The following is a 25,421-nucleotide window of genomic DNA, read 5'->3' on the forward strand; positions in this document are numbered from 1 at the left end:
TAATAAAATTGTTTAATTAGACTGTAGGTGTAAGGCATCGTGCACCTAAGGAGAAATTGTGTGTCTGTGAAGGTGGCACCTGGAAGCTTGTTTTTAGGAGGCGGTGGTAGATTCAAATGGCACCTTACAGTTAAAGTGTTCTTTGTATCCTGAGCCACACAGGAAGAAGTCCAGCCTCCATGGTAACTGAGTACTCCAGGTTAAGAGCCTCGGGTCTTTCCATGCCCTGCAGAGCCTTGTGAACTTGTCTGACACAACCCACCAGCTTGCCACAGCATCACTTGTGTGTCTTTCCACACCACAGCACCCAACCCTCACCAGTCAACATCCTCCACCTCTCTCTTAAAAGCACATAGGCCGGTTTCTACTGACTTTGGCTCTGGAATTATCAGTTCCTTCTTCTGTACAGACTGTATTTTGAACCAACAAAGCCCTCTGGCAGAGCTGAATCTAAAACAACAATGGAGGGATGATGCAGTAGCGCTCTCTCACAGGAAGTTTGTCTTTTTCTTGTAATCTCTTTTCCCTCCCACTGTGATGCTTAGAGCTCACCATTACCATTATGCTAGTACCTCTCCCTATTTTAATTGTGTAATGCAGACAGCAAGCTCCACAGGGCAAGGGCCTGCTCTTTGTCCCTGTCTGTATGGTGCTACACACATCAGCAATGCTATCTAAATAATGGTTACTGATAGCAAAATGCAGCTGGCAATTTTCCTAAACTTAGAATCATTTCTCTCAACTATAACTCACTGATCAGACATTATCCCTGCTTCTCTGAAGATAAAGATGATTCTTTCTGACAGCCAGGACTGGGGTAAATGATAGCTACTTATTGTCAGGTGAATGGAGTCTCACAATCAGGTGATTAACCAGTAACAAAGGTAGAAAAAATAAGAGAAATCACTTACTTGTGTGGGTTGTTTTGGGATTTTGTTTTTTTTTTTTTTTTTAGCAAACTCAGATTACATTTCTGAAATACATAAGGAGCATGGTTGTTCTAATGTTTCAGGCATGCAGAGGTGCTCTATGGTTTATAATGCTCTTCTACTATAAAATAATATATAATACATATATAATTCTGCATATTTCTGTGAGTTGTTATTTTTAAAGTAGTGGAATTCCAGGCCTTGAGCCACATTCTGAGAATTTATATTGAATTTCTGCAGTGTGTGTTAGGATAGGCATTCTCCTCTTTCCTTCATCCCTGGTAAAGTTGCTCTGCAGAAAACAGCTCTGCATAGACATATTTGGAGCTTGCTTTAGTTTCATCCTAGAAAAGGTCTTAAGTTTTGATGGATCAAAGTGGAAGTGTGCAATACCTTCTGGCACTGAATTTACTTTTTTATCAAAGGCTGATTCCCTCTGAAAAATCCCTCTCCTGCTTCCTGTGCCTGGATGTTCCCAGCAAACAAGCCTGTCCTCTGCAGTACTGTAGGGGGCATCTCGCGCTGTAAAAGACGAGCAGTAGATGATGTAGTAATTGGTTTCATTTTGCACTGTACAGCACAGCCTTTGTTTGGGCAGCATTTTGATTTAAACACTAATCTAGGTCTGCTGCAGAAATAAATTATTCAAGACCGAGGGGCAGAATATGGTTCTGTAACAAGTCTGAGCCAGACCGTCCTGATAGCGAGTTTTGACCCTTGTGAGAAAGGGTTAAGTGGGTTCTGCTGACTCATTGAGGTAGGTGGCTTATTAGTTCACTTGTGTAAAAGGGAGATAAAAATGGTTTGCTGGGGAGAGGCCATCTAAGATGCTGTCTGAGCAGCCATGAGGGAGAAGCCTTAGAAACAGCTGAACTTTATTTTCTTATTGCTTATATCCTTGTTAATAAAGCCAAACCCCCAAAGCAATAAGGGGGTGGGGATCATTTTGGACTCCATGCAGTATATGGCCAGTGCTTGAAAGCAAGATGGGAAAGGCTCCAGCTCACAGGTATAAATTACATGAAACAGTGACATAAAGACCTTGCATGGTGAAAATATTAAAGCATTCAGTCATAAGACCAATAACCAGGAGAGACAGAAATGGAGAGGTTGAAGGCAGGCTAGAAAGTCAGGTTTAAGATGAGAATTTAGAAGGAGATAAGGAATTGCTGAAAGGGGAGAGGTCTGCACAGATTGTTTCAGGTGACCAGAGCTGCAGAGTGAATGGTTTTTCAGCAATGACACCAGTCTGACAGTAGATTAAAAGAGAAATAAGTACCCAAATTTATCTAGGAAGGATTTTTCAGCAAAGATGTGCTGGGACTGATATTTTTTCTCCCTCTCAGTTTGCTGCTGTAGGGAGGAGGGGTTTTTTGGCATTGTATAGTGGAAGGTGAAAGTGAAAGGAGCATCCTTACGGTCAGTTAAGAATATAAACACAAGAACATAAGAAAGGGTGTATGGGGTCAGACCAAAGGTCCATCTGGCTCAATATCCTGTCTCTGATAGAGAACAACAGCGAATACCTAGGGAAGAATATATACAGTGATAAAAGTGTTATTTCCCCAGCATGATCTTCCAGCTTCTAATCATTTGCAACTCAAGGACTTCCTTAGCCAGGTGTGATATTTTTGTATTTAATAGCCCTTAATAGGTTTTCCTTCTATGGAAGTGCCTAGTAATTTTTGAGTTATGACCACTATAGCCTCGTATCCAACTAGCCTCTGTGACCTCTTGTAGCAAGAAGTCCCACAAGGTACTGTACACAAAATGCTAAGCCATCTTCTTTCTGCCTGTTCTGAATCCTCTGCCCACTAGCCTTCAATGCCAATGTAGTATATCTGTTTAGTATCTACATGTCCCACGAGATTTTACCCCCCTCCCCCCATTAGTCATCTGTCCCATCCTTAATTCTCTGGTTTTTCACCTGAGTTACTTATTCCTCATATAGGGCCTGCCCCATGTCTCTTCATTGTCCTGGCCATTCTTCTCTGAACCCTTTCTAGTTCTGCTTTGTCATGTTTGAGATGAGGGACCAAATCCTCATGCAGTATCCAGGGTGCAGGTGCGGCATAGATTTATCCCATGGCATATTGACCTTTTTTTTTTTTTTCTCTTTTCTGTTCCTTTCTTATTGACTCCTAACAGTCTGCATGTTTCTTTGGCTGTTGCTGAGCACCACAGTGATGTTTTCATAGAATTATTTATTATATACACCAGATCTTGTTGGATGGCAATGGGCAGCTCTGAGGTCATCATTTTATATGTTAAGTTGTCTTATTTGTAATGTTTTACATTTATTAGCCTTGAATTTCATCTGCCATCTTAGTTCTCAGTCTCTCTGTCACATTAAGTCCTTCTGCTTTTTTCCACAGCCATCCTCCCATTTCTACTCCTCTGTTTCCTTAATGTCCTTTGAACAAGGTAGAAGCTCAGAGGATGTGGGAAGCAAAGAAGTTAAGGAGGGATAGATGAGAGAGAAACCCATTTGATGTTGATCTGCTTGAAGTAAGAAATAAGAAAGTGATGAAAGAGAACTAGGAGATGAATGTTCGAAAGGGGATCTGAAGACAATAGGCAAATTGAGAAGGGGACCTACAGTGGTCAAAGACAGGATGATACAAATGTAAGCCAAAGAGGCCAATGCAAAATATTCATTTGTTTAGATGTATCAATGTCTGGGAAAAGGTAAGAGGCAACATCTGTGGGAAGAAAGGAGATATAAAGAAGTTACAGGTCTGTGAGAAATGTAAAGGGGACTGGGAGAAATGGAAAGAGTGAGAGACAGTGGTGGGACACCGATGAAAAAATGACATTGGTGCTGGATTGGGGAATTCAGTGTGGTACCAGCAAGTTTGAAGGAAGCAGAAATGTGCCAGAAGCATGTTATTCCTACTGTAAGAGCTGCATTTTGCTTCGTAATACTGATAGCTGTGGGGCCATGGCCCATTTCCCCCATCTAAGAATTTCAGGACAATGTGATTTATTGTGTGCAGCACTAGCTTAGAGTGGATAATTTTAAAAGGAGTTTAGCACCATTTCCTTCCTTTACAGTTCCTTCAGAAATGCTTACACATTAGCTGTGGTGGAGAGCTAGGTGAATTATGAGACAAAAAGTTTTATTTGGGGAGGTTATGTTGCATTGCCTGCCGTTCCTTAAAGGGTGTAGCTGGAATGCATTCAATATAGACATTATAATGTGAAAACACAATATCCATGTCCTTCCTAAATTTATAGACAATCCAACAAAGGTACTGAAAGTATGTGATTAATATAGTCTAGGGCTTGGAAACAGACACTGCATACTCACATAATCCAGCAAAATCTCTTTGAGAGCTACCAACCTATTCTCTGGAATTTCACTTGTCATGTAGAAAAATGAAAGTGGGTCAGATCTCTGGCTGTTCTAATTGTGAAGAAAACTTCCAAAATGGGAAGTATGTGTAACAAATAAACTGTTCTCTAGAGAGGTGAGAGCATAGGTCTAAATGGTGTGTGAATTGTCCTGGTCATTTCAGCAAGGTTCTAACTTATTTGCCCAGAAGTAATAATTTAAATGCCAATAATACTTGTCTCCCTGTACTTCATGTAATAAATTCAGAAATGTCCAAAGTGTATTTAGCTTGTGTATTGCCAATACAAGCAAAATCTGCTTGAATGAGAATGAGCACCCTGTCATTGTGGTTGGTTTTGTTGTTTTCTGTTGGGTCTTTGTTGTGGTTTTTTTTTTGGTTTTTTTTTTTTTTTTGGTGTGTTTTTTTGTTTGTTTTGGTTTTTTTGTTTGTTTGGGTTTTTTGGGTTTTTTGTTTGTTTGTTTGTTTTTTGTTTTTTTTTTTTTTTTTGCCTTTTGTTCTTTGGTACATTTCAACATATTCAGGAGCTGATTTCATGTTGTTTCTATCTATCCTCCTGTTACAACCGCTCAGTAGCTTCTGAGCTTGGTGTTTTCCTGTGACTGCTGTATGTCTGCCACAGAGTGCACACACACACAAAAACACACACAGATATAAAGAGAAAACATTATTTGTGACTTATAAAAGCAGGCAACAATATGAATTCAGTTCTTCCCAGGACTATCCAAGTGTGGTGATGTGAAAACTGTCTTAGAGAGCTGGAGAAGGGACATCCTGTTTGTGCTTTGAACCTTCCCCTCTGGATTGCATTTCATTTTTATTTGCATGTATCTTTAAAACAGGCAATTTTAATCCTTACACAAAAGCATAACTGCTTCCACATCTGATTCATATCTGCAGGTAGAGTGGTTTACTTTTAGTTAAGAAATGTTTGCCCAGGAAGACACAAATGTGTGTAACAGAAAACTAGCTTCATTGTTAACTATGAAGAGAACATTGTCTCTACATAACCAATCAATCAATCAATCAATCACTTATTTTTTTTCCAGTGCACCCTTCATGCCAACATGCCTGAATGCTTTATGGTCATTAAATTAAATCAAAGAACACACCACAGAATGGACAAGGCTAGATCAATAAATCTTAAAACCTGATTCAAACTTACCAAGGACTCTGCAAAAGTTACCATGACAGGAAAGATGACTCGGTTAGGAGGGCATGTGTGTGGGCATAAAACTGAAACAAGACTTAGGTGATACTAATTAGAAGACAGAAACATTTAAAGGAACTGTAATTTTTATAGCATCACCCAGCTGCCAACAGCATCAACCTGCAGCTTAATGTCTTAAGAGTATTTTCAGGTTTCTGAGTGATACAAGAAAATAACAATGGTGGCAAGAACTTTCTACAGCTGTACACTTCAGGGCACCTCTTGCCTAATTTTAAAGATTTGCCTATTTGTGATCTCTCCATTTGAATATTGCATATTAAAGAAAGATGCAGCTGGCAGTAACCACAGTATGACTGCTCTGTCTTCATGGACCATCCCAGCAATTTGATCTTTGCAATGACTCCATGCTGAACTCAGATCCAGTCAGAAGTCATCCATTAGTTGGGCAGAACATTTCTCCCTCCTTGCTTGAGAGGAGAGCTTTATGAAACTGCAATACCTTTTATGAAACTGCCAATTAATGGGGAGCTTTGTACATTTTTCTCATAGAAATATCCCAGTAGCTGTCACAGCCTATGGAGGTTGATTCCCAAAGCACATAAAATGACCACAGGCCTAACTACATTCAAAACTAAAAGCAAACCCCAGTTCTTCAACTTAAACTTCCCTCCCTCAATAATGTCGAGGCATGTGCTCCTCAGTCTGTGAATTGGATCAAAAATATTGCCTAGAGGCAAAGGGTCAGAGGAGATTCCACTTATGAAAAACAGGAGGCCCTCAAAAGGGTGCAACCTCAGTTGCTGAACAGACACCACAAATAGGATGGATAAAAGCCCACATGAGACTGGTATGTGAGCAAGCAGAAGCTGACAGTTGCCCCTCAGGAATAGAGTATAAAGCTTTCAGTTCTGCAGGAGATGTGATCTGAAAGTCTGCTTCCTGGAAGCAATCGCACCTGAACTGTTGCATGGTGCTGCAGTTGCATAATTTAATAGTTGTCATGTTTCATTCCAAGGTGAGTGTTCTTGGTGGTAGTGTACATAAAAAATTTGTATGTCATTAGGGATAAAAGGGTCTGTGCCAGATAAGGTCAGATATTATCCTCATGAGTGGCAGAAGAGGTCCATATTAAAACAAAGGTGTTTGATTTCCTTTTGAACGTGGGGAGATGATTCAGACCCACGTGCCCTTCATATGCTCTGTCTCTCCCCTTCCTATCTCCTTTCTTTTGAAACAGATTTAAGTCCATCTACTTTTATATTTTCAAACAAAACCCATAAAAGGGCCATAAATATCATGACTCGCTAAAATGAAAGCTGTTTTCTTCTTCTCCCAGGAGACTCCTGCCTGAGAGAGAGACAGAAAGAGTTCACCTCTTTGAAAATTTCCTCCTCTGTCGAAGTAAAGCTGGTATCTAAAAGCAGCCTTCAAGGCTTTGTTCTTATCATCTTGACCTGGCTTTGTACTGGCTTCTCTCTGTATTGCTTGTGGAAGTGTGAAGGACGGGGCTAGGGGAAGGAGTTTTGGCTATCACTGGCAGAGCAAGGGTCATGCTTGGAAAGGGATTTCATTGTGGTTTCAGAAAACATTATAAACTCAGTGCAGTGGCAGAAAGAATGAAGAAACTCATTCCCCTCCTGGATCAGACCAGTGATCCACCCTTTGTGTCTCTGATGTTGGCCAGAACCAGATTCACCTCAGAAGATATAAAGAAAGTTTAAGTAGGTAATTATGGAATAACCTGCCCTGAGTAAAATTTTCTCCCCTTCTGGCCCAAAGCCCTCCTTCATCTCTCCTCCTTGGTTAGAGTTCAACTCTATGCCCTGAAGCATGACGGCTTCTCTCCCTTCCAAACCGCTTTTCATCCTGGCCTGTCTCATGTAACTGCTTATGACAGTGATGGGATGTATAGGTCTTGTCCACTGAGAGTCTGTGACACATCATAGCCTTATTGGAAAGAGAGGCAGAGAGGCTGAAGAGAAGGCAAGGGAGGAGAGCATAAACTCAGATGAAATATCCATCAGGAAGATGGAAAGAAGAGTGAGTGCCCAGGAAACTAATTGCTGCCTGCTGATCTGGGCTGTGGAGATAGCTTGCAAGTGAGCATTTTTGGTTTTCAGAGATTTCAGCCTGGAGCACACTAGGAAAGCATAACTCTTGGTTGAAACTACTGTTCATCAATATTTCCCTTTTTTTTTTTTTTTTTTTGAAGTATGACAGTAGTCCTGAGAAAACAATTCCATTATAATCTAAGGGAGCTTTTTCTTCTTCTGAAGTTCACTACTCATTTCTGAAAAGGTATTGGCATAATCTGGGACTCTTACACACTGAACATGGATGAAAATCAGGCTATTTTTCTACTGCCCAAAAATTATTTAGGAATCCAAAGTTAGATATTCCTGCCCAGGTCCTTATCCCTGTCATACAGAGATGGCTGCTCATAATCCCGAGTGGAGCAAAGCCCAGCTTCTGTGGGTTTGTTTGGCGATTGCATAAGGCATCAAAATTTATGTGACATAATGCCAGATGCCCCAAGGTAAGGATTCAAATTGTCCAGCACATGAAGGCTCTTGACTTTTTAGACGTTATCAACATTATCACAGGTGATAGCACTATACCACAAAAAGCATTAACAAAGTTCCAGGGATTGCTTAAGTGTACTTTCTAGATGGACACTTTCCAGTTGTATGCAGGTTGAATGACAGCTTTCACTTATTTGTCCAGGAGCTCAACAATTCCTAGGGAGAGGGAAAAAGAGCTAGGTTTTGGATCATATCCAAGTCTCAGTAATGATTAATTTCACTCCCACAGTATCCACTGTTTTCCATATTCTTTTCCCTCAAAAGTGTGCCAAAGGGATCTGGAGTTTTCCAAGTGATGGGTGTTGAAATCACACCCGATCTCCTGGATACCACGCTGAGGTGTTTAAAGTATCCTGCTGGTGTTGGCTGAGGACAGGAGATTGTTCATTAAGAAAAATGACTGTATCATTCATACTGGGCACAGCTGCAGTGAGCAGCTCAGTGGCAGTGTTCAAGGCTCTGTAATCTCCTGTTAGTTGCCACTTGCCATTAGATTTTTTTACTGGTCATAAAGGAGAATTGTAGGGGAAATGAGACGTGACGATAATTCCCTGTTCTTCCAGCTCCTTTATCAATTCAGTAACAGGACAAATAGCACCAGAAGGTAATGTGTATTGTGGAATATTAACTGCCTTACTATGGGGTAAAGGAGCAGCTGTTTGCAACAGATTAGCAGTCAGAGATGCATCTGTAGGAGATAAACTAAGGGGCAGAAAGGGTGATGTGTCGCCCTGTTCTTTTGAGAGTTTAAAGTTCTTCTAAAAGTTCCTATACTTTCTGATATTTACATATTTCAACTGAATTTTCTCACGCATGTTTATATAAATAATGATTGTTTTGCATTCTTCATTGTGGATGGAGAGAACTGATAGACTGTTGGTTTAACCAGTGTTGTTGGAGAGGTGGCAGTTTCACCCTCCAATCCACTGTCACTCTTGCTATTATATGTATAGTGGAGTCAGAAAATAAATTTGCTTTTTTGAGTTCTTTTTCTTTCCTTTTACATTTAATCTGCTTCTGTGAGTTGTGTTGTAGTGTAACAGTGATGTCACTATTTCCCATTTTCCCCATGACTGACCCTTCAATACATCCATGCCCAATATATTAAGGGCACCCAAAAGTAAGGTCAGGTGGATTGTCTGTCCCTTAGACAGAATCAGCTCTGCCCTGACCAGAGGGTGATTGGTGGGTTTCCCATTATGGCCTGCCACAGAAACTTGACTGCTTGCAAAGCAGAGGCTGCCCTTTGTAAGTGTCCTTACGTACCATGGATATCTGGATTCCTGTGTCAGTGAGAAATGTTGTAAGGTAGGGATGGATCATTAACTTGGGACCATCATCTTGGGACTGAGATCCTCAGAAGTGGGAGTAGCACCCCGCTAGTTTCCTAAATATCCACTCTAGGTTTAGTGCTGGTAGGTTTGGATATATTCCTGAGCTTACAGCACTTGCATGCTCTATCTCTTTGAACCATATGGTGTCACCCCGTCTCCAAACACAGATCCCAGAAGGTTAGGAGAAGTAAATGAGGAAAGCTTGTCCATTGCCACAAAAAGAAAGTTGGCATCTCAGAGACAGCTCCTTCTCTAAACATATTTTCCATCATCTTTTACACTCAGTAGTAACTGACAACGTTTCTCAATTTCCTCTTTTGTCTTTCACATGGAGATAGGCTCACGCTTTTACATTTTTTCTAGCTGAGGATCTCCCTTGGTTTTTACCCTCTGGGATGTATAGTGGTATAGCTGCCAGCCTACACTGAAGGACATCTTGAAGAGTAATGCCATTTAAGCTCATCTTAATGGCTAACGCTAAAGAGTCCCACACCCCCTCAGCTTCCATTAGACACACATCAGAAGTGTGCAGACTCCCAAATCACCTCCCAAGGATGCAGTTCTGCTGGGAGGAGTTGTCAAGCTCCTGGGGCAAGGAGTGCTGGTCCTTCTAATTCAGCTAAAATCACTGTTTTCACCATGGCTGCATAAAGGCCCTTCAGTTCTTTCTAGCCAACTGTCCTGCCTACCTGGCTCTGCTTCAATCCAATGCTGCTGCTTCCAGCACACATCAGGCCTTAGCATGAGCTGGGTTGGCCAAACCAGGAGCCTGAGTCACAGAAAGGCCAGGGTCTTAAGCAAACACACAAAGACAAACATAAGGGCTTGTTTTTATTATTATTATTTATCAGGAAATGTAGTAATAGGAAGTGGGGCAACCATTTTAAACTGAAAAAGCATAGATTCATATTAAATAGTGGGGTAGATTTATATTAAATATTGTGAAGAAATTCCTTACTGCGAGGGTGGTGAGGTCCTGGCAGAGATTGCCCAGGGAAGTTGTGGATGCCCCATATCTGGAAGTGTTCAAGGCCAGGTTGGATGGGGCTCTGACCATCCTGGTCTGATGGAAAGTTTCCCTACCTATGGTGGGGGTGTTGGAACTGGATGATCCTTATGGTTGCATCTAACCCAAAACATTCTGTGGTTCTATGACTGTTTTCTTCTAATCCACTTACACAGTGCCACTGCCTGGTATGTAGAGGCTGATAAGAATATTATTTCACTGAACTGACCTTATACATGTGTCCACAGCTTGGTCTGATGATGCTTACACACTGTAAAATAATCCCTTCTTTTTGTGGCAAATCTCTTTTGTGTTGACAATTAAGTACCCTTTATAATTCCATTTTTTTTGGCTATGTTTACAGCAACATAGCTATTACAAATGTATAGCAAATGTAAATAACTTACCTAATATTTTTCCTAGCCACCTTTCTCCTTGGCTCTCCTTCAGTTATGAATGATTTGGAGAAGAGATCGTTCTTGCTTAGTGCCTGAAAATGCCTTAGCTTCTAGGGGGAGCTACAGTAAATAAAAAAAAATTATGCTGGATTGTATTTTCACTAAAAGAAAAAAAAGAAAGGCATGTTATAACCCTGATTTGGTGTGATTATACTGTAAATAGGCCATAAACAGTCAAAGGGAAAATAACCCACAATATTCACACCTTTGAGAGACTGTGAGGTAGTAATCGCTATTCTTCCCTGCTGTTCAAAATATTTTCCAAATGTCCTCGAAACTGCATTGGCAGCAGAATGTGGCCCAATTCGAGGGCTTTAATGCTACTGCTAAGTAGAAATGATTTTTGTCCTCGAAATTTTCAGTGAAATAGTCTGTGTTTTGCAAAAGAAAAAGCATAGCTATTCACTGCAAAAGCACTAAGAAAAAAGGCAGAGACCATCAGAAATCTTTCTGACAAGACAATTCCATGTTTAAAAAAAAAAATTGTCCAATTAAGGAAAAAGTACAAATGTTGAATTTCAAAAGTAGGCATGTTCTATGTGAAGATGCCAGAGAATTTCAGTGTTGCTTGCCGAAGTTAATAGGGAGCATAATGTCCACTCTGTACACGGGGAAACAGGAACAGAGATTTGCCTTCAGCTCATTTTTTCACTTTTCCCCAAGAACTGTTGCACTTTCCATGCCACACACAGAACTGGCATTTTAAACGGGTGATGTAGCTTACCTTTAAGCCCACAACCCTTCTTTACAAGCAGCATGGCTGCTTGTCACAATGCTACAGAAGAGCTCTGCCAGAGAATCATTCCAAAACCTTGCAGGGAGGTGCTGTGCTTTTCCTGCCCTTTGTGCTGAGAATCTTTTTCATCTTATATCCATGCCTATATTCAACACTTTAAAATCTTTCACCTTTATGACCTTTTGGGCTGATAGATAGCTAAGGATATAGATATTTACTGTCACTACATTAATATCCAGAGGTCTTAACTAGCACCAGGACCCCATTGCAGCACGTACAGCATGCAGCACAATTCTGGATGTTCTTGCCCTAAAAGACTTGCAAGTTAAATGAATGAAACAGACACAGTCTGGGAGAAAGAGATTGCATCTGTAAGTGTGTTTGAGACCCAGAAACTGAGCACGGCGTTGTACATGGGTACTGCAGCAGCAGAAGTCTGCAGGAATTTCAAAAGATAGGGCTAAATTCATCTTGCTAACAAACATTCTCCATGAGCAATCACTCACCTCTCAGTGGTGCAATTAAACACTCACTGGCCTCCAGAGAGCACAAGCACAACTTTCTAAACTGGTAATTAAGGCCTTTGTCTGTGAGGGGCAGACATATGTTTCTGGCCTTTTTCCACAGAGTGTGTGATGTGAAAGAGGAAAGCATTTATCAGTGCAGGCTTTTCCCCTCCCAAGTCATGGCGCCTGGCTGCTACCTTGCAAAGCAGCAGTGCTGTGCCCTTTTGGCCCATAGAATACTTAAATAACCATTTCAAAAGGAAATAATTAATTTGGGACTCTTTAACAGAATAATCAACAGCACAGGGAAAGAGCCTGATGCTTCCTTGGACCCAGAATCAGGTTCTCTTGAGTGAGTTAAAATGATGTCTTCTGAGATGGCCTGAACTACTGAGTTGAAAAAAGTCCCTCTCTGCCTTTGTCACCTGCTGCTTATGGGCTGTGTCTTGTCTGTGGATAAGGTTGGCGTTAGAACTGAAGGTAACTTCATGTCTGTGAGCACTGGCTGGGGAGAAATTCCTCATTGCAGTTTCATGTTTATCCATCATAACCCAGTGTAATTGCAGACTGTCCCTAAAATATGCTGCACTGAATTTTGCAGTGCTTCAATCATCTTTCAGATCTGGGTCACACTGATGGTACAGGTGGTTTCAAATATAAATACAGGCCATCACATGGATGGGACGTACACTCCTAGCAAAACCGAGAGCTTTACCTATGTTTTTCTGTTTGAGAAGTGATTCAGAAACAATCAGATTGGTTCTGGCTCTGTGTGGCAGATTGCACTTGAGCATGCAGCAGCCTCCTAGCCAGCAAAAAGCTGGGCTAAATCACCCACTGGAAGTACAACTTGCTTTAGCATTTAACACTTCCTTAGCATTGAACAGTGAAACTCAGCAAAACGTCAGCTTTTATTTTTGCTTTGTCCTAGGCTCAAAGGCTCCCAAGGCTCAAAAGATTGCAAATGCCTCTGGAGTACCAAAGCTTCAAATCCAATGTCGCTTGGCTATTATTCGCTTCAGCTTGGGCAGCTACAGAGATGGGGTGAATGCTCCCCATCTAGACAATTTAAAACCCGTGTTTAGCATTAATTCTGTCAGTTTGGAAAGCAGGCAGCTGACAACACAATGTAATGCCCTGGGCTTCTGCTGGACTTGCACATGGTAAGAGACCATCATGTGTTCTTGCTGGAATGGAAGGGGTTTAGGTGAGATTAGTGAATGGGCAGAAGAATCTGCTCTGAAGGAAAGGTCTTGCCAAGATTCATGCAGGCAGTGGCATCAGAAAGGTGCTGCATGTGGCACATTACAATGGACACACTAAAAGTCTTCCTATTCCCTTATTCTACCATACAGAGTTACTGTTAAAATCATGTTCCCTGCACGAAGGGGCAGAATAAAATGCTGTTTGGCTTAAACCAGTTCCTGCTTGTGAATGTAAATTAAGTCTGTTCTCCTTCAAATTTCTTTTGTTCTGCTGCTTTTATCTTTGTGGAAGTTTTCTTTGGTGACTCCTCTGTTGTTGTCAGCCTGGCCCTTAAAGGTGAAAATCATGAACCCTTTTGAAGTTACAAGCTCTAGGAACATGTCCTAGAGGCAACATGGAGTTACAGAACACCAATCAGAGTGCACTGGTACACTGGCTTTTCCTGCCCTCCTCTGTGCAATTATTTGGAGGAAAGTTCTCTAGGCCAGAGAAACTATATTCATAACATCCACTATTTAAGCCTCTCACTTGGATTCTTGCCTCACAGTGAAACCTGACATACTGTCAAAGTTGACAGCATTATGCCAGTTTATTTCACCAGAAGACCTGGCTTTTCCTTTCCTCCCATCTGCAGAGCTTGGCTGCTCCCATTATACGAACCCTTTCTCACTCCTGCCCCTAATAAAATCTCCATGCTTCACATGCTCCCTCAGCCTCCCTTTGATTCGTGCTCCCAGAGTCTTCCTCGCTGCTGACGTCGGGAGCCTGCACAGCTCTGTAATTTCCCGACAGCCTTTTTCAAACACTGCCTTTTAATCAGGTGCTGTGTTTTACCAGCACTTCCTTCTCTCACTGAACGCCTTTGAAGCAAGGCTGCCAACACTGCTGGGGTTCCTTCTCCGCTGCCCTTTTTTGTTGTTTCCATACAGAATTCTATGACAGAATTTTGCAGCTTTTTAGATGCTCTGATTTTTTAATTTTTTTTTTCTGTGTTGTGATCCTAATTTCCTGCAGGATTTCTTCTTCCTCTCCTGGGAAATTTGTCTCTATTTCTGGCATCTGTCCTTCCTAACCCTTCCCACGTTTCTTTCCTTCTAAAGACAGGGGAAAAGAATCCATTTAATATTTTTCTGTAGTAACGTCTATCTCATCTGTCAATAAATTACCCTTTGCCATCTCTGGGAGACCCCTTTGTCTCCCTTCACTGACCTTATTCTGTACCTTGCCTGTTTTTTTTTTTAAGGGAGGATGCAATATCCCTGGGCTGTCATTCCATGAAGAACAGCTGTCATTCCTCCCATAGTGTATGCGAATGTGTTTGAGGAGGGAGGGGAAAGGGAGGGGGGAATTAGGGGAGGATGGGGTTCTGCTGTTGGGAAATATGATGGTCCTATTCAGGGTGGTAAATGTTTTTTCATTCATGATATTCCACTGCAATTCTGTATTTTTCTTCAGTGGTTTTAGACATTCATTTTCTTATTAATCTAGCACTCATCTATCTGACATATAACTACAAGAATATTTATTAAACATATTTTTTAAGCTCATTGTGTATGCATTTTATAAATGTCTAATTTCTGCACAGCCTGTGCAACTGTGAATGCTATCTCAGCATCAGAGCTGCAGTCTAATACTACAGAGGTGGATTCAGAAAGCATTATCTGTGGCTTAAAAACATGACTTTGCCATATATTTTCAGTGTTACAAACTGGAATGCTCACTGAGAGGGTTAAAGAACATGGTATAGTCCTGCATGTAACTAGCTAGCTGTGCAGACCTGCAGAAGGAAGAGACAGATCCATGAATCCAGCAATTCCTGTCCTGTTCTTTTTCCTCCTTGTGTTTTTGAAGCACTGCAGACTCACAGATAACTCATCACAGAGCATTCCCTGCATTTCTCATGGTCCAAGGGCTTTGTGCATAGCACAGGTACAAGTTCCCTTCCACCTGCTCCCACACACAATCTAACCATAAATTAGTACAGTTTGAAAAAGCAAATACTAGTTTTGATCAAATTCTACCAATGTATTTTAAGAAACAAAGGAAGTAAATCCACCAAAGGTGCTCTCACCTCTGTACCTTCTGGCAATGACATTTCTTAATGCACTTATTTGCACAATATGGGTGTGAAATAAGGAAATGCAGTTATTATCTATGGTGTGCATAGAAACACACTAAAGCGACCTCAAGGCACAAGACAACAGCATGTGCTGGCACCCTTATTCTCTGAGTACCTGAATCAAAAACCTGGTGAAACACACTGTGAGTCTTGTTTGATCCAGCCTTGGGGTTTCCTTTGTTTGGAAACCAGCAACAGGCACCCTGTTTGTGTCACAGACCAGGTCCAGGCATGGCCTCTGGACCTGTGAACTCAGAGGCATTCCAAAGGCCCACTAGAGAGAGACTGAAGAACTTAAGACAAAGTCAAAAAGAATGTCTGGATACAACATACATGCCAAGCTCACTTCCTTGTCCTGTGCTAGCAGGACATCAGCAGAAAATATTTTCTCTTAAAAGCACTATAGTAGTTTTACAACTGTTTTGTGATGGATGTCCACTCTGGCCCTTTCTCTCTCATCTGATGGCTCTGGCAGTCCGTGCTTGATGTAGCCATCCCAGCTGAAAAGGTAACCCATCTCCACAGCTAGAAGTAATAAATTCTTTAGCCACCACAGCAAAATTCATTGATATGATCTTGAATTAAATCACTCATGTCTGCAGTCCTCAGTCCAGGATATCACAGTAAATTGGTATCAGCTGAAATCAGATTTACATTGGTAAATGTATCAGGGTATGAGCTGAACAGTTTGCACTGGCCACACCACTCGTTCAGCCATCTCTTCTTTGGGACAACCACTTCCAGCACCTTAGTAATGCAGCCAGCTGAACAGTGATATCAAATTTCTCCAGGGGGGATCACTGGGGCTTGGGAACCAGAGCCCTTTACTTCCCTAGAAACAATCTGTGCCTTCAAGGACTAAGGCTCTGTCTGCATATGGAAATCGAGTTTTCAAATGTATTCAAATGTTGGTAATACCAACCTTGCTCCAGCACCGGGAAGAAGGTGTGGAGTCTACTGAAGAATGGCTCTTGGCTACTGCCATCTTCAGGACTATCCCATGTTAATTACTCAGGTCTCTTGTAAAAAGACACCTGTGGCAACTGGCAGAGTATCTGCAGGAACATCAGCAGCCTTGAGGCTGAGAAACTGTTAAATAGCCTTAGTAATAGAATATTAAAACTTTGATGATGAAGTTAGCGTGGGTGGAGTAATTGTCTGCTCAGAAAGAGGTGCCTTTTTCTCATTCTATTCCTGTTGTTGAATCCTTATCTCCTGGATAAATAAAAACAAACTCCCCAGTTATTGTTCTCGTTCACCTTTTGACTCTTGATTAGATTTACTGCAGATACATCCCTTTGGCAATGAAAATAGAATCAGCACATTTCTGATGTACTCCAGTGGAATTCTCAGCCCCTGCTCCACCCTCAGACCACCAAGGTCCTCGTTTTCTGAATGGCAGTTAATTACCTGTCCTTCTAGCACATGGATGAGATACAACTTTCAGAGAGATCACTGATTAACAGACTGGTCTGTTTCACTTTGAATCTTTATCTTATTTTTAATCCTCAGCACTTGGAGCCAAACCTGATACCTTTCTGAAGAGAGAAGCTCACGGTGATACAAGCTGCCTTGCTCGGGCTGCTTCTCCTTTCTATATTTTTCAGTGTTTTCCCAGATGAGGCCCCAGGATTATTGCAAACGAGTCCCAGGAAGAAATGCTGCTCAATTAGGCGAAAAGAAACTCGAAGGAAAAAAGGAGTAGAGCCAGCAAATTGCTTGAGATAACAATCTCCCCCCACCCGTGTGTCTCTGTAACTAAGAGGATTAGCTGAACTTTCTGTGTCACACCAAAACTGACAATAAGCAACAGTGACTTCCCCCCGCTGGCACTTGTACCTTCACATGTTTCATTTTCTTGCCCACACTACTGCCTTGCCCCTTGCTGATTGTATGACAAACTTGGGGATGAACATGATGGCTCTTTCCTTTCCTTTAAGATTTATGACTCAAAGCCAAATAAAACCCAACTCAAGTTATTACATGCTCTGTTTCCTCCTAACAACAGCTCACTTTTAACAGTGTAAGCTAAGCAAGGAAACATGGAAATATGGTCTCCTTGATCTCACCTGATCTATCTGCTGCTAGAGATGCAAACAGCAGCCTCGGGTCTGCCAACACGGGAGCAGGCATAAAGACATCCCTTGGGAGCAGGACCAAACGTCTGGAATATATAAAGAAGAAGTCCCATCAAAATTCAAAGTAACTGGGGTTCCGTGTAGATACAGCACTGCCAGCAAGGAGCGGGATGTTTATTTCAAGTTAAGAATTATCATTCTGTGGTAGGAGGACTACCTAGGGTAGTCTTGCAGTGAAAGGAAATAAACTTTGTTAAAGAACTCTGTCGCCAGTTATGGAATCAGCCCCATGTTCCTCTGACAATGGTGTACACATGATGAAAAGAATATGGCTTGTGGCTGAAGATGATTAAATATAAAATAATTCCAGTTTCTAAAGTAAACTAATTCCTTTTGCTGACCTGTGTAGAACATCACTCTAAACCTAGTGAACAACTCCTTTCCCTGAGCTCGCCAGAGAATGTGTACAGAGAGACAAAGTTCTATGAGACAAGGCAGAGGAGCATTCTCCCAACCCGCACACGCTCCCTCCCTTCTCTTCCCTGAATTTCCACAGAAGACCACAGCAGAAGGTGGTGAAAAATCCAAAAGATGAATGTCTCTGATACCTGAAGGGCTGCACACAGGCACACTGACTAAGTAAGCACCTGTGCCACAGTGAAGAAGGAAGTTGAAAGCAAGAAGGAGGCAGGAGAATTAGAAATTATTTCACACTGATGTAAAGCAGATACCAACACACAAAAAGGGAATGTTGTGATAAAATGAGTTGGGATGTGGGACTCAGGTGATCACCACCAGCGTAAGGATTGAAGGGAAATGCTGACACAGCAAAATATGTAGGAAGTATTAGGGTTGGGTCATAAAATGCATGGGACTTGCCAGTTCTTTGTAAAGCATTTTACTGAACTAGGCATCTGTGCTGTGTGCCCTCTCATTGCTACACAACTCCCTGGACCTAAATTAAATCACTATGGCACTTCTGCCATGTTAAACGGTCCGAGCAGGTACTCTCAGGCCACATAAATTCAGTGAAGTAGTGTTTTGGGTGTCCCTGTACAGCTTTATTTGTGGTGTTGTGGGGGAGAAATACTTCCAGACAGATTTAGACTTTTACTCCAAAAATCTGTTCAGACTGAGGCATTGTAAAAACTGCCCAGTGTATTGCCATGGGGCAAGACTGCCTTGTCACTCTGTAGCAATCCCTGTCTCGCCTATGTGGAGCAGCAGTTTTAGTTCAAAGGGATCCAGGTCCATTCTCTTTCCCCATTTACATGAAATGGGACTAGAGTGGAGTGTGGCAGCCTATTAACAGTGCCCCACAGCATTGCAAGAGTTCTGCCTAGAGAGTGAAGGACACCGTGTCCAATTGAAATTACAGAGGAATTTGGGGTAGGCAGAATGTAATTACACAATTGGAATTTAAACTGTGAAATTAAAAGGAAATATTCAAGGATGAAGGGGCAGAGAGAATCCCTAATCTCCAGCCAGGCTAGGCTGTGTGACAGAAAAGTCCCTTTCTGAAGAGGGAATAAGCAAAGAGCTGTCCTGGAAGAAAGGGAGGTAGAGAATAAAGACAATGTTTTCAAAAGCACCCTAACTCCAGCTGTGTGTTTGTTTCATAGGCTATGTCTATTCTACAGAAAACCTTGCGGTTGCTAAAAGGCATCAGATGTGTCCCTCTTGGCCCCCTCTTCACTGAGGTCAAAAACAATTTGGTTCCTCATGTAAGCAGCACCAAAGCATTCCCAAGGTCTACAGCAGAAAGCGTGCTGTACAACTGGTCAAAAAAAGGAGTTCAGCCCTGGTTTTCGTATAGGTACAAACCAGAATTTGCCCTTCTGCCCGAGTTTTTCACACTGCTGGCACTCTTGCTTTAGTATCTGAGCTTTTCCCAAGTCTTAGTTAGTAATCATCCTAACAAAAACCAGGTATTTTTAAGGGTTTTGCTGTAGTAAGGGGAGGAAGAGAAAAACGCTGAAAGCAGATCTGTGACAGTTTTGAGTGGCAACTCGAATCAGGCAATTGCAAATCCCACTCCTTAGAGATCTGAATCAAGTTGTAGGACCTCATTGTTGTCCCTCTCAGAGCAGAGAAACAGGTAAAGATGCAGCCAGCCTTGTGGGTCTCTGGGAGAGGAACAATAACTGCTGAATAGGGTCCTTCAATCAAGGCACAACTGTGAGAACTGGGGGCTCTTCTTCTTGGGCTGCCCAGCTACACGTGCAACCAAAGACAAGTTTCTTAATTTCTCTGCTTTAGTTTACCATTGCTAAAAAAGCACACCAATAATTTCCTAAATTTTCAAAGCTGGTGATTTGTAAGATGCAACTGGTTAAAATGGGAAGGTTCAGAAGCTGCATTGATGACAACTACTGAAATGCATACAAAAAACTGAGCTAGAGCTAAAGTAAGTGCAGGCAAAGCAGCAGAGAGTGAGAAATAGATTGAAAAATCCACCTGAAAAGATAAGTGTCCTTTTGGTAATTACCTCTCCCTTTCCTGAGGATGTGTGAAGGTTCTGAATTACAGGGTTTTTTTAAAAATATGAAAATGAAAAACATGCTTCTTTTTGTCCATGCTGCATTTCTTATCTCCAAAAAAGCAGTTAGCTGCACTTGGGAGGGGCAGAGTATTATGAGATGGTACAACTTTCCTGCTATAATTTTATTATCTTTAAGATTTAGAGGAATGGCAACAACTCTCAGAAATAACAGATTCAGGGTCATCCTTTCTCCAGTCCAGAGACAACAGAATAGGGTCAGAACCGAAGGCAGAAAGCAATCTGGTCAAAGGCAGCCAGAGGAGTGTGCAAGGGGAAAAAAAATCAGCCAATATATGCAGTGGACAGTCTCCATTTCTCTTCTGCTGTTCGTGCTCCGCACTCACAAGGTGCGTAGGAAGGAGATCTGAAGAGGGGGAAGAGTATAATAATGGAAAGAGACAGTACTGGTGGGTCCCAAGCCTTGGGGATAAGGGTGGACTCTTTCCCATGCTTGGGAACAGGAGGAGGGCGGGGAGCAACGCAGGAGAGAAAGGAAAAACAGCTTTGTGGTACTGAACTGCACAGCCTCCGAGCACCTAGGTGCAAGTCTGTGTCCCACTAATGTCGGCTGTGACACTGGAGGGACTATGCATAGTCTACGTTGCTTTTCTTCACTTCTCCTCCTCAATAAAGAAGGTACTAATCCTATTTTCCCCTCGTTTTTTTCCCTGCCAGCTCTCTAAATTGCAAGCTTTTTGAGACGCAGTGTCTTTTGCTATCGATAGCATGTTCAAAAAATAACACTGTAGCAGGGAGGCTGCCGGTTCCTCTGTCAGGTTGCGTATGACGGTGAGAAATAGGAAACAGACAGAAACACACAGATAAGTTTAATTAAATGTGAGACGATCTGTACAGTCCCCAAGTGAAAGGAATACAGAGGTTTCTGAGGACGTCTGTATGAAAACACAAGGGGCAAAGAATGACTGTTTTGAGGCAGAAGCCTCTAATTATCTGGATGACCAAAGGGAAAGCAGAAGTAAATGTGATTCTGGTAACAGGCCCTTCTGTAGGAGAGAAATCTCATGTGAAGAAAACAGGATAGAGAGAAGGGGGACATCGTGTGAGAAAAGCAGCATCTGGGATTCACATCTGAGTGGCACAGTGGAATTGGAGCAGAGCAGATAAGTTTGCTCTTAATTTCGCTATACACTAGAGCGGTTTCATGAAAAGGATAATTTCCTTCCCAATGTGCTTTTTGCTTAAATACTGTGATTTGTGTTTCTTTTGCTCCCTGCCTTCCCACCTCATGTTTCTTTTGTCCTCTGCCTCCCTACCTTAAAAAAAAATTGTCTGTGAAACACTACTGAATTAATTCTAGCAGGAGATAGAAAATTCAGAAGGTCACATAGCAATCATAGAAAATTTGGGGTTATAGGCACAAGTCAAGCAGGCCAGTTAGGGTTAGGAATTAGGAGGTATCTGGTTCAACATCAAAACAATGGACCCAGATACGCTGCAGAGCTTTAAAAGATCCTCAGATACCATTTCTTCCCTTTACATGTGGTGTTGATTTTGAACACTGTATTGTTTTTCACCACCAGAAAATCTTTTTAAAGCAAAATCCCTGTGAGAGGCAATTCTGTGTGGCTGACAAGTCCAGCCAGAGAATGGAATCACAGGGTCCTGCTTGCTGCTCGCTGCTTTGGGCTCTGTTTGAGCACATCACCACCAGTGTGAGCCCAGTCTCACTGACTGCAGCTGAACAACCAACTTTCTTACTTATGTTGTTTTGTGAAAGGAATCCAGAGTGCTCAGCTCCTCGTAGGACTAAACCTTGTATCATCTTTGTGTCCAATTATCTTAAATTTTAAGTATTTCCAGCAAGTTGCTCATGAGTAAGACACCAATCAGGCACTATGTGGCATTCACAATTGAAAGAGAGGTAAAATTTATCTGATAAATTATTCATCACTAATGATTTGGCCAGCTTTCCTGGATATATAGCCACAGGGATGTATGACACCTTGGGGAAGGCATCAGATAGAGATGCATTCAAAGAAAACTAGAGGAGAGGATGCAGACATAGATCCAGACTAATCTTTACAGGGAGAGGGAGAGCACCTATGTGGCTTGACTGAATTAAGTTCTCTTTATAGGTGGTCAATTAGAAAACACAGAGCAGATTAATAACTACCAGAAAATGACAAAAAAAGCCACAAACAAACAAACAAACATACAAAAACCCCACCAAAAATAAAAAACACCAAACCACTAGCAACTACTTGTTTTCAGACATCTTTCCTGCGGTAGCTGTGGGTTCCAGCTAAGTGTGCAGAAGCTGAGCGAGAGCAAAGGCTAAATCAGGTGTGGTAATAGGAGCAAATTCTCCCCAGCAAGAAGCTGCTGGGATCAGGGAAGAGGTTACTGGGAAGTGGCATGCCGGACTGAGAAGAGTCTTTGGGTGAGATAGGGAGATACGGGAGAGAATATTCAGCGTAGGCAGGATTAGAGCTGTGCAGAGTCTTAATCTAGGCAGCCCTTTCTCTCCACGTTTATCTGTCCTGGTGCAGCCCCTGCGTGCTGCAGTGCTGGTATAACCTGGCCATAAAACTGGATTAACTGGCCCGCGAGGATCATGGCTGAACTGAAGAGGAGCACGACAATATGCCTTTGTTTACATGTTCGCTCCTGTGAGTGCAACACAGATCTTCAGGAGACAAAGTGCTTAATTGCTGGTTTAGGGTGTCAGCAAATGAATGTGCATGAGTAGGACTGGTGTTAGGGGAAGGTTTTTGCTCTTTCACAGTGCAGTCCATTTCTGCTAGTGTTTTCTGCAATAACAAGAGGTTATTTTATAGGATGGCAAGAAAAAAAAAAAATCCCATTACCAGAGGACCTTATTTTTAAACAAAAATGACAAAATTACCTTTCTGATTCACCCCTTGGAGATACACCCTGCTGTCTCCCTCATTCAGCCTTTCCTTTTTGGCTCTCTCCTACCAATGAAAAAAATCTAGTGGCTGTCTCTGATACGACTTCTAATTTCTTCAGCAACAACATGCAAGAACAGATCCCCAACAGCTCCTCTTACTCCACAATGTTTTGCACCCCAGAAGAAAATCCGGCTTGGACTCTGACCCATCTGAGTTAATGACTCTTGGAAAACGTTAAGACTGAGTCCTTAATGAATGCCATTCTATACCAGCCTCCCTTTCTTCTTTTTCTGGACGTACATTACAAAGCTCAGGGATAACGTGTATTTATGCAATATTATAATGTGAGTAAGTTTTATTTTTACTCTGCCAAATCTGTCAGGAATTAACAAAGTTTTGCCACTCTGGCTAATTGCTCGTCCTGATTTGGAAGCTTTGAATCTCAAGCTAATTTTATTTGTTGGTCCCTCTGGTCTCATATTTACTCCCCTTTAACGAGGGAGGCATGAAACCTGACTCCCCTTCCAGGACAATTTGACGCGGGAAGTGTAAGAGGATAAAGTATTTGAGAAAAGCACCCCAGGAGCATTGGGTTGCCCAGAACAAGGGAATGTTGGGGTGGGGTTTTTTGAACACGGGAGAATCGCTTCCGTGCAACCACTCTTTTCCAGAGGAAAACCAGACCCTCGCTCAGGCACCCTCCTCCATGAGAACCACAGGTTGTGTGATTCCATTTTCCCTGGATGCAATTCCTCTTTATTCACAGGGGCTCAGGCAGTACCTGGGTGCAGGTGCAGTCCAGACGGGTATTTCCACAGCGCCTTTGGAGCACCCGTTCACTGGGAGGCTCCTGACAGGCACCCGTCCCCCACAGATTATTCCAAGCTTTAACCCCTCAAAAATCCCCCTACCTGCCCACTACTGATTACCTCAGTTTACCTCAAAATCTTCCTTCTCTTCCCTATAGATTACCTCGGATTTTACCTCCAAAATATGAATTTTGTCCCTGATAATTACCTAGATGACCCAGCATGAAAATCCAATGGCTACATTTACCTTATCCTCAAATTGTTCATTCTGGCCCTAAAGATTCAATTAGATTTTTCCTGCAAAATACTTATTTTTCCTTAGAGATGACCTCAAGTTTTCCCCCCAGATTTTCCCGTCACTAGTAATTACCTAATTTTTACATCAGTATGTCCATTCTCTCCACTAGAGATCATCTCAAGTTTTAGCCCCACAATTTTCCTTTCCCATCCATTACTGACAGACAGCTTTGGTTCTACCTCAATATGTCACTTCCCTCCCCTACAGATTAACTCAGATTTTACCCACAAAATTTCCTCTTCCTGCCCACTCCTGATTACCTCAATTTTACCTCAAAATGTTCATTCTCTCCCCTCCAGTTTTATCCCCAAAACCTTTCTTTCCTGCCCACTACGGATAACCTTGTTTTTACCCTAACACATCCATTCTCTGCCTTCCCTCCACCTCAGATTTTTCCCCCTAAACATTCAATTTGTCCCCTGTAAATTACCTGGATTTTACAACCACAAAAAAAAAAAAACAAAACCCTAATAATGACCACGGGGAGGACCTTTTTTGGCGGGGGGGGGGGGGGGGGGTTCGGACCGCCCCGTGCCCTGAGGGGGCGCGCGGGGGGCGCCTCAGTGCGCACGCGCCTCCCCCCATCGCCCGCCGGCGGCTGGGGGGGAGCGAGCCGGTCCGGCCGCGCTGCGCATGCGCGGCGCCGCTCCGCGCCCTCGCCGGGAAAGCGGCCGAGGCGAAGGGAGGGGAGGGGGGGAGCGCAGAGGCCGGAGCGCATGCGCGGAGCGGCGGCGGCGGCGCGGGCAGGGAGGGAGGAGAGAGGGAGGGGAAGGGGAGGGGGGAGGGTTTATCGCGCGGCCGATTTTTGGTTAAAATATTCAAAATGGCGGACGGAGGAGCAGCGAGTCAAGATGAGAGTTCGGCGGCGGCGGTGGCGGCGGCGGCAGGTAATCATTACTGCGTTTTACATATTCATATTCATACTCGCGCGCGCGGGGCGCACCCCCCCCCCCCGCCCGCCCGCCCGGCCCCGCTTAGCATAATTTATTAGTACTCAGGATTATTATAATTAACGGCACAGGAGGGAGCGGGGGGGGGAAGGAGAAGGAGAAGCAGAGCAGCCTCCCCGCGCTGGGGAGACACACACACACACACGCACACACCGTCCCTCCCGCACACGGAGCCCGCACGCCGGGGCACCGGCCATGGGGGCGATGGGCGGCGGCGGCGCGGCGAGGCGGAGGGGTCGGGGCGGGAGGGAGGGGGGACACACACGCCGGGAGGGAGGGGGGAGGCAGCCCCACACCCAAAAGCGTTCGGGGGTGGCTTGGCCGCCACCCGGCCCGCACGCCCACAATAAACCCGCTTTACATATTCATGGATTTGGGGGGGGGGGGGGGGGGGAAGGGAGGGATGCTGGAGGAGCGATCCCGGCCGGTCGCCCGAGTGGGGCAGGGTCCCCCCGGCGGCGGGGCGGAGGG

The 25,421-nt window shown here is 43.1% G+C and overlaps 2 protein-coding genes across 12 annotated transcripts in view; one reads left to right on the plus strand and one right to left on the minus strand.

Moving 5' to 3' along the window:
- The window catches only part of GPA33 (glycoprotein A33), a 51,665-nt gene extending 27,163 nt beyond the window's left edge, over positions 1-24,502 (minus strand). The window contains exons 1-4 of one of the 4 annotated variants that reach the window (XM_053970252.1): positions 24,431-24,468; positions 22,887-22,956; positions 17,470-17,564; positions 10,783-10,893 (exon numbers count right to left, since the gene is read on the minus strand). The gene's annotated coding sequence lies outside the window, so the exon portion shown is untranslated. Of the gene's footprint in view, positions 1-10,782; positions 10,935-17,469; positions 17,565-22,886; positions 22,957-23,674; positions 23,749-24,430 lie in introns of those variants that run through there. The other 3 variants (XM_053970249.1, XM_053970250.1, XM_053970251.1) reach the window with 3 other exon arrangements.
- A 302-nt stretch (positions 24,503-24,804) lies between these two features.
- The window catches only part of POU2F1 (POU class 2 homeobox 1), a 113,469-nt gene continuing 112,852 nt past the window's right edge, over positions 24,805-25,421 (plus strand). For all 8 annotated transcript variants that reach the window (XM_053969860.1, XM_053969859.1, XM_053969857.1 and 5 more), the window contains exon 1: positions 24,805-24,887. In XM_053969860.1, coding sequence (XP_053825835.1) covers positions 24,824-24,887 — 64 coding nt within the window. In that variant the 5' untranslated portion in view covers positions 24,805-24,823. The remainder of the gene's footprint in view (positions 24,888-25,421) is intronic.

This window comes from Vidua macroura, chromosome 2 (assembly GCF_024509145.1).
Source record: "Vidua macroura isolate BioBank_ID:100142 chromosome 2, ASM2450914v1, whole genome shotgun sequence".
Lineage (NCBI taxonomy): Eukaryota > Metazoa > Chordata > Aves > Passeriformes > Viduidae > Vidua > Vidua macroura.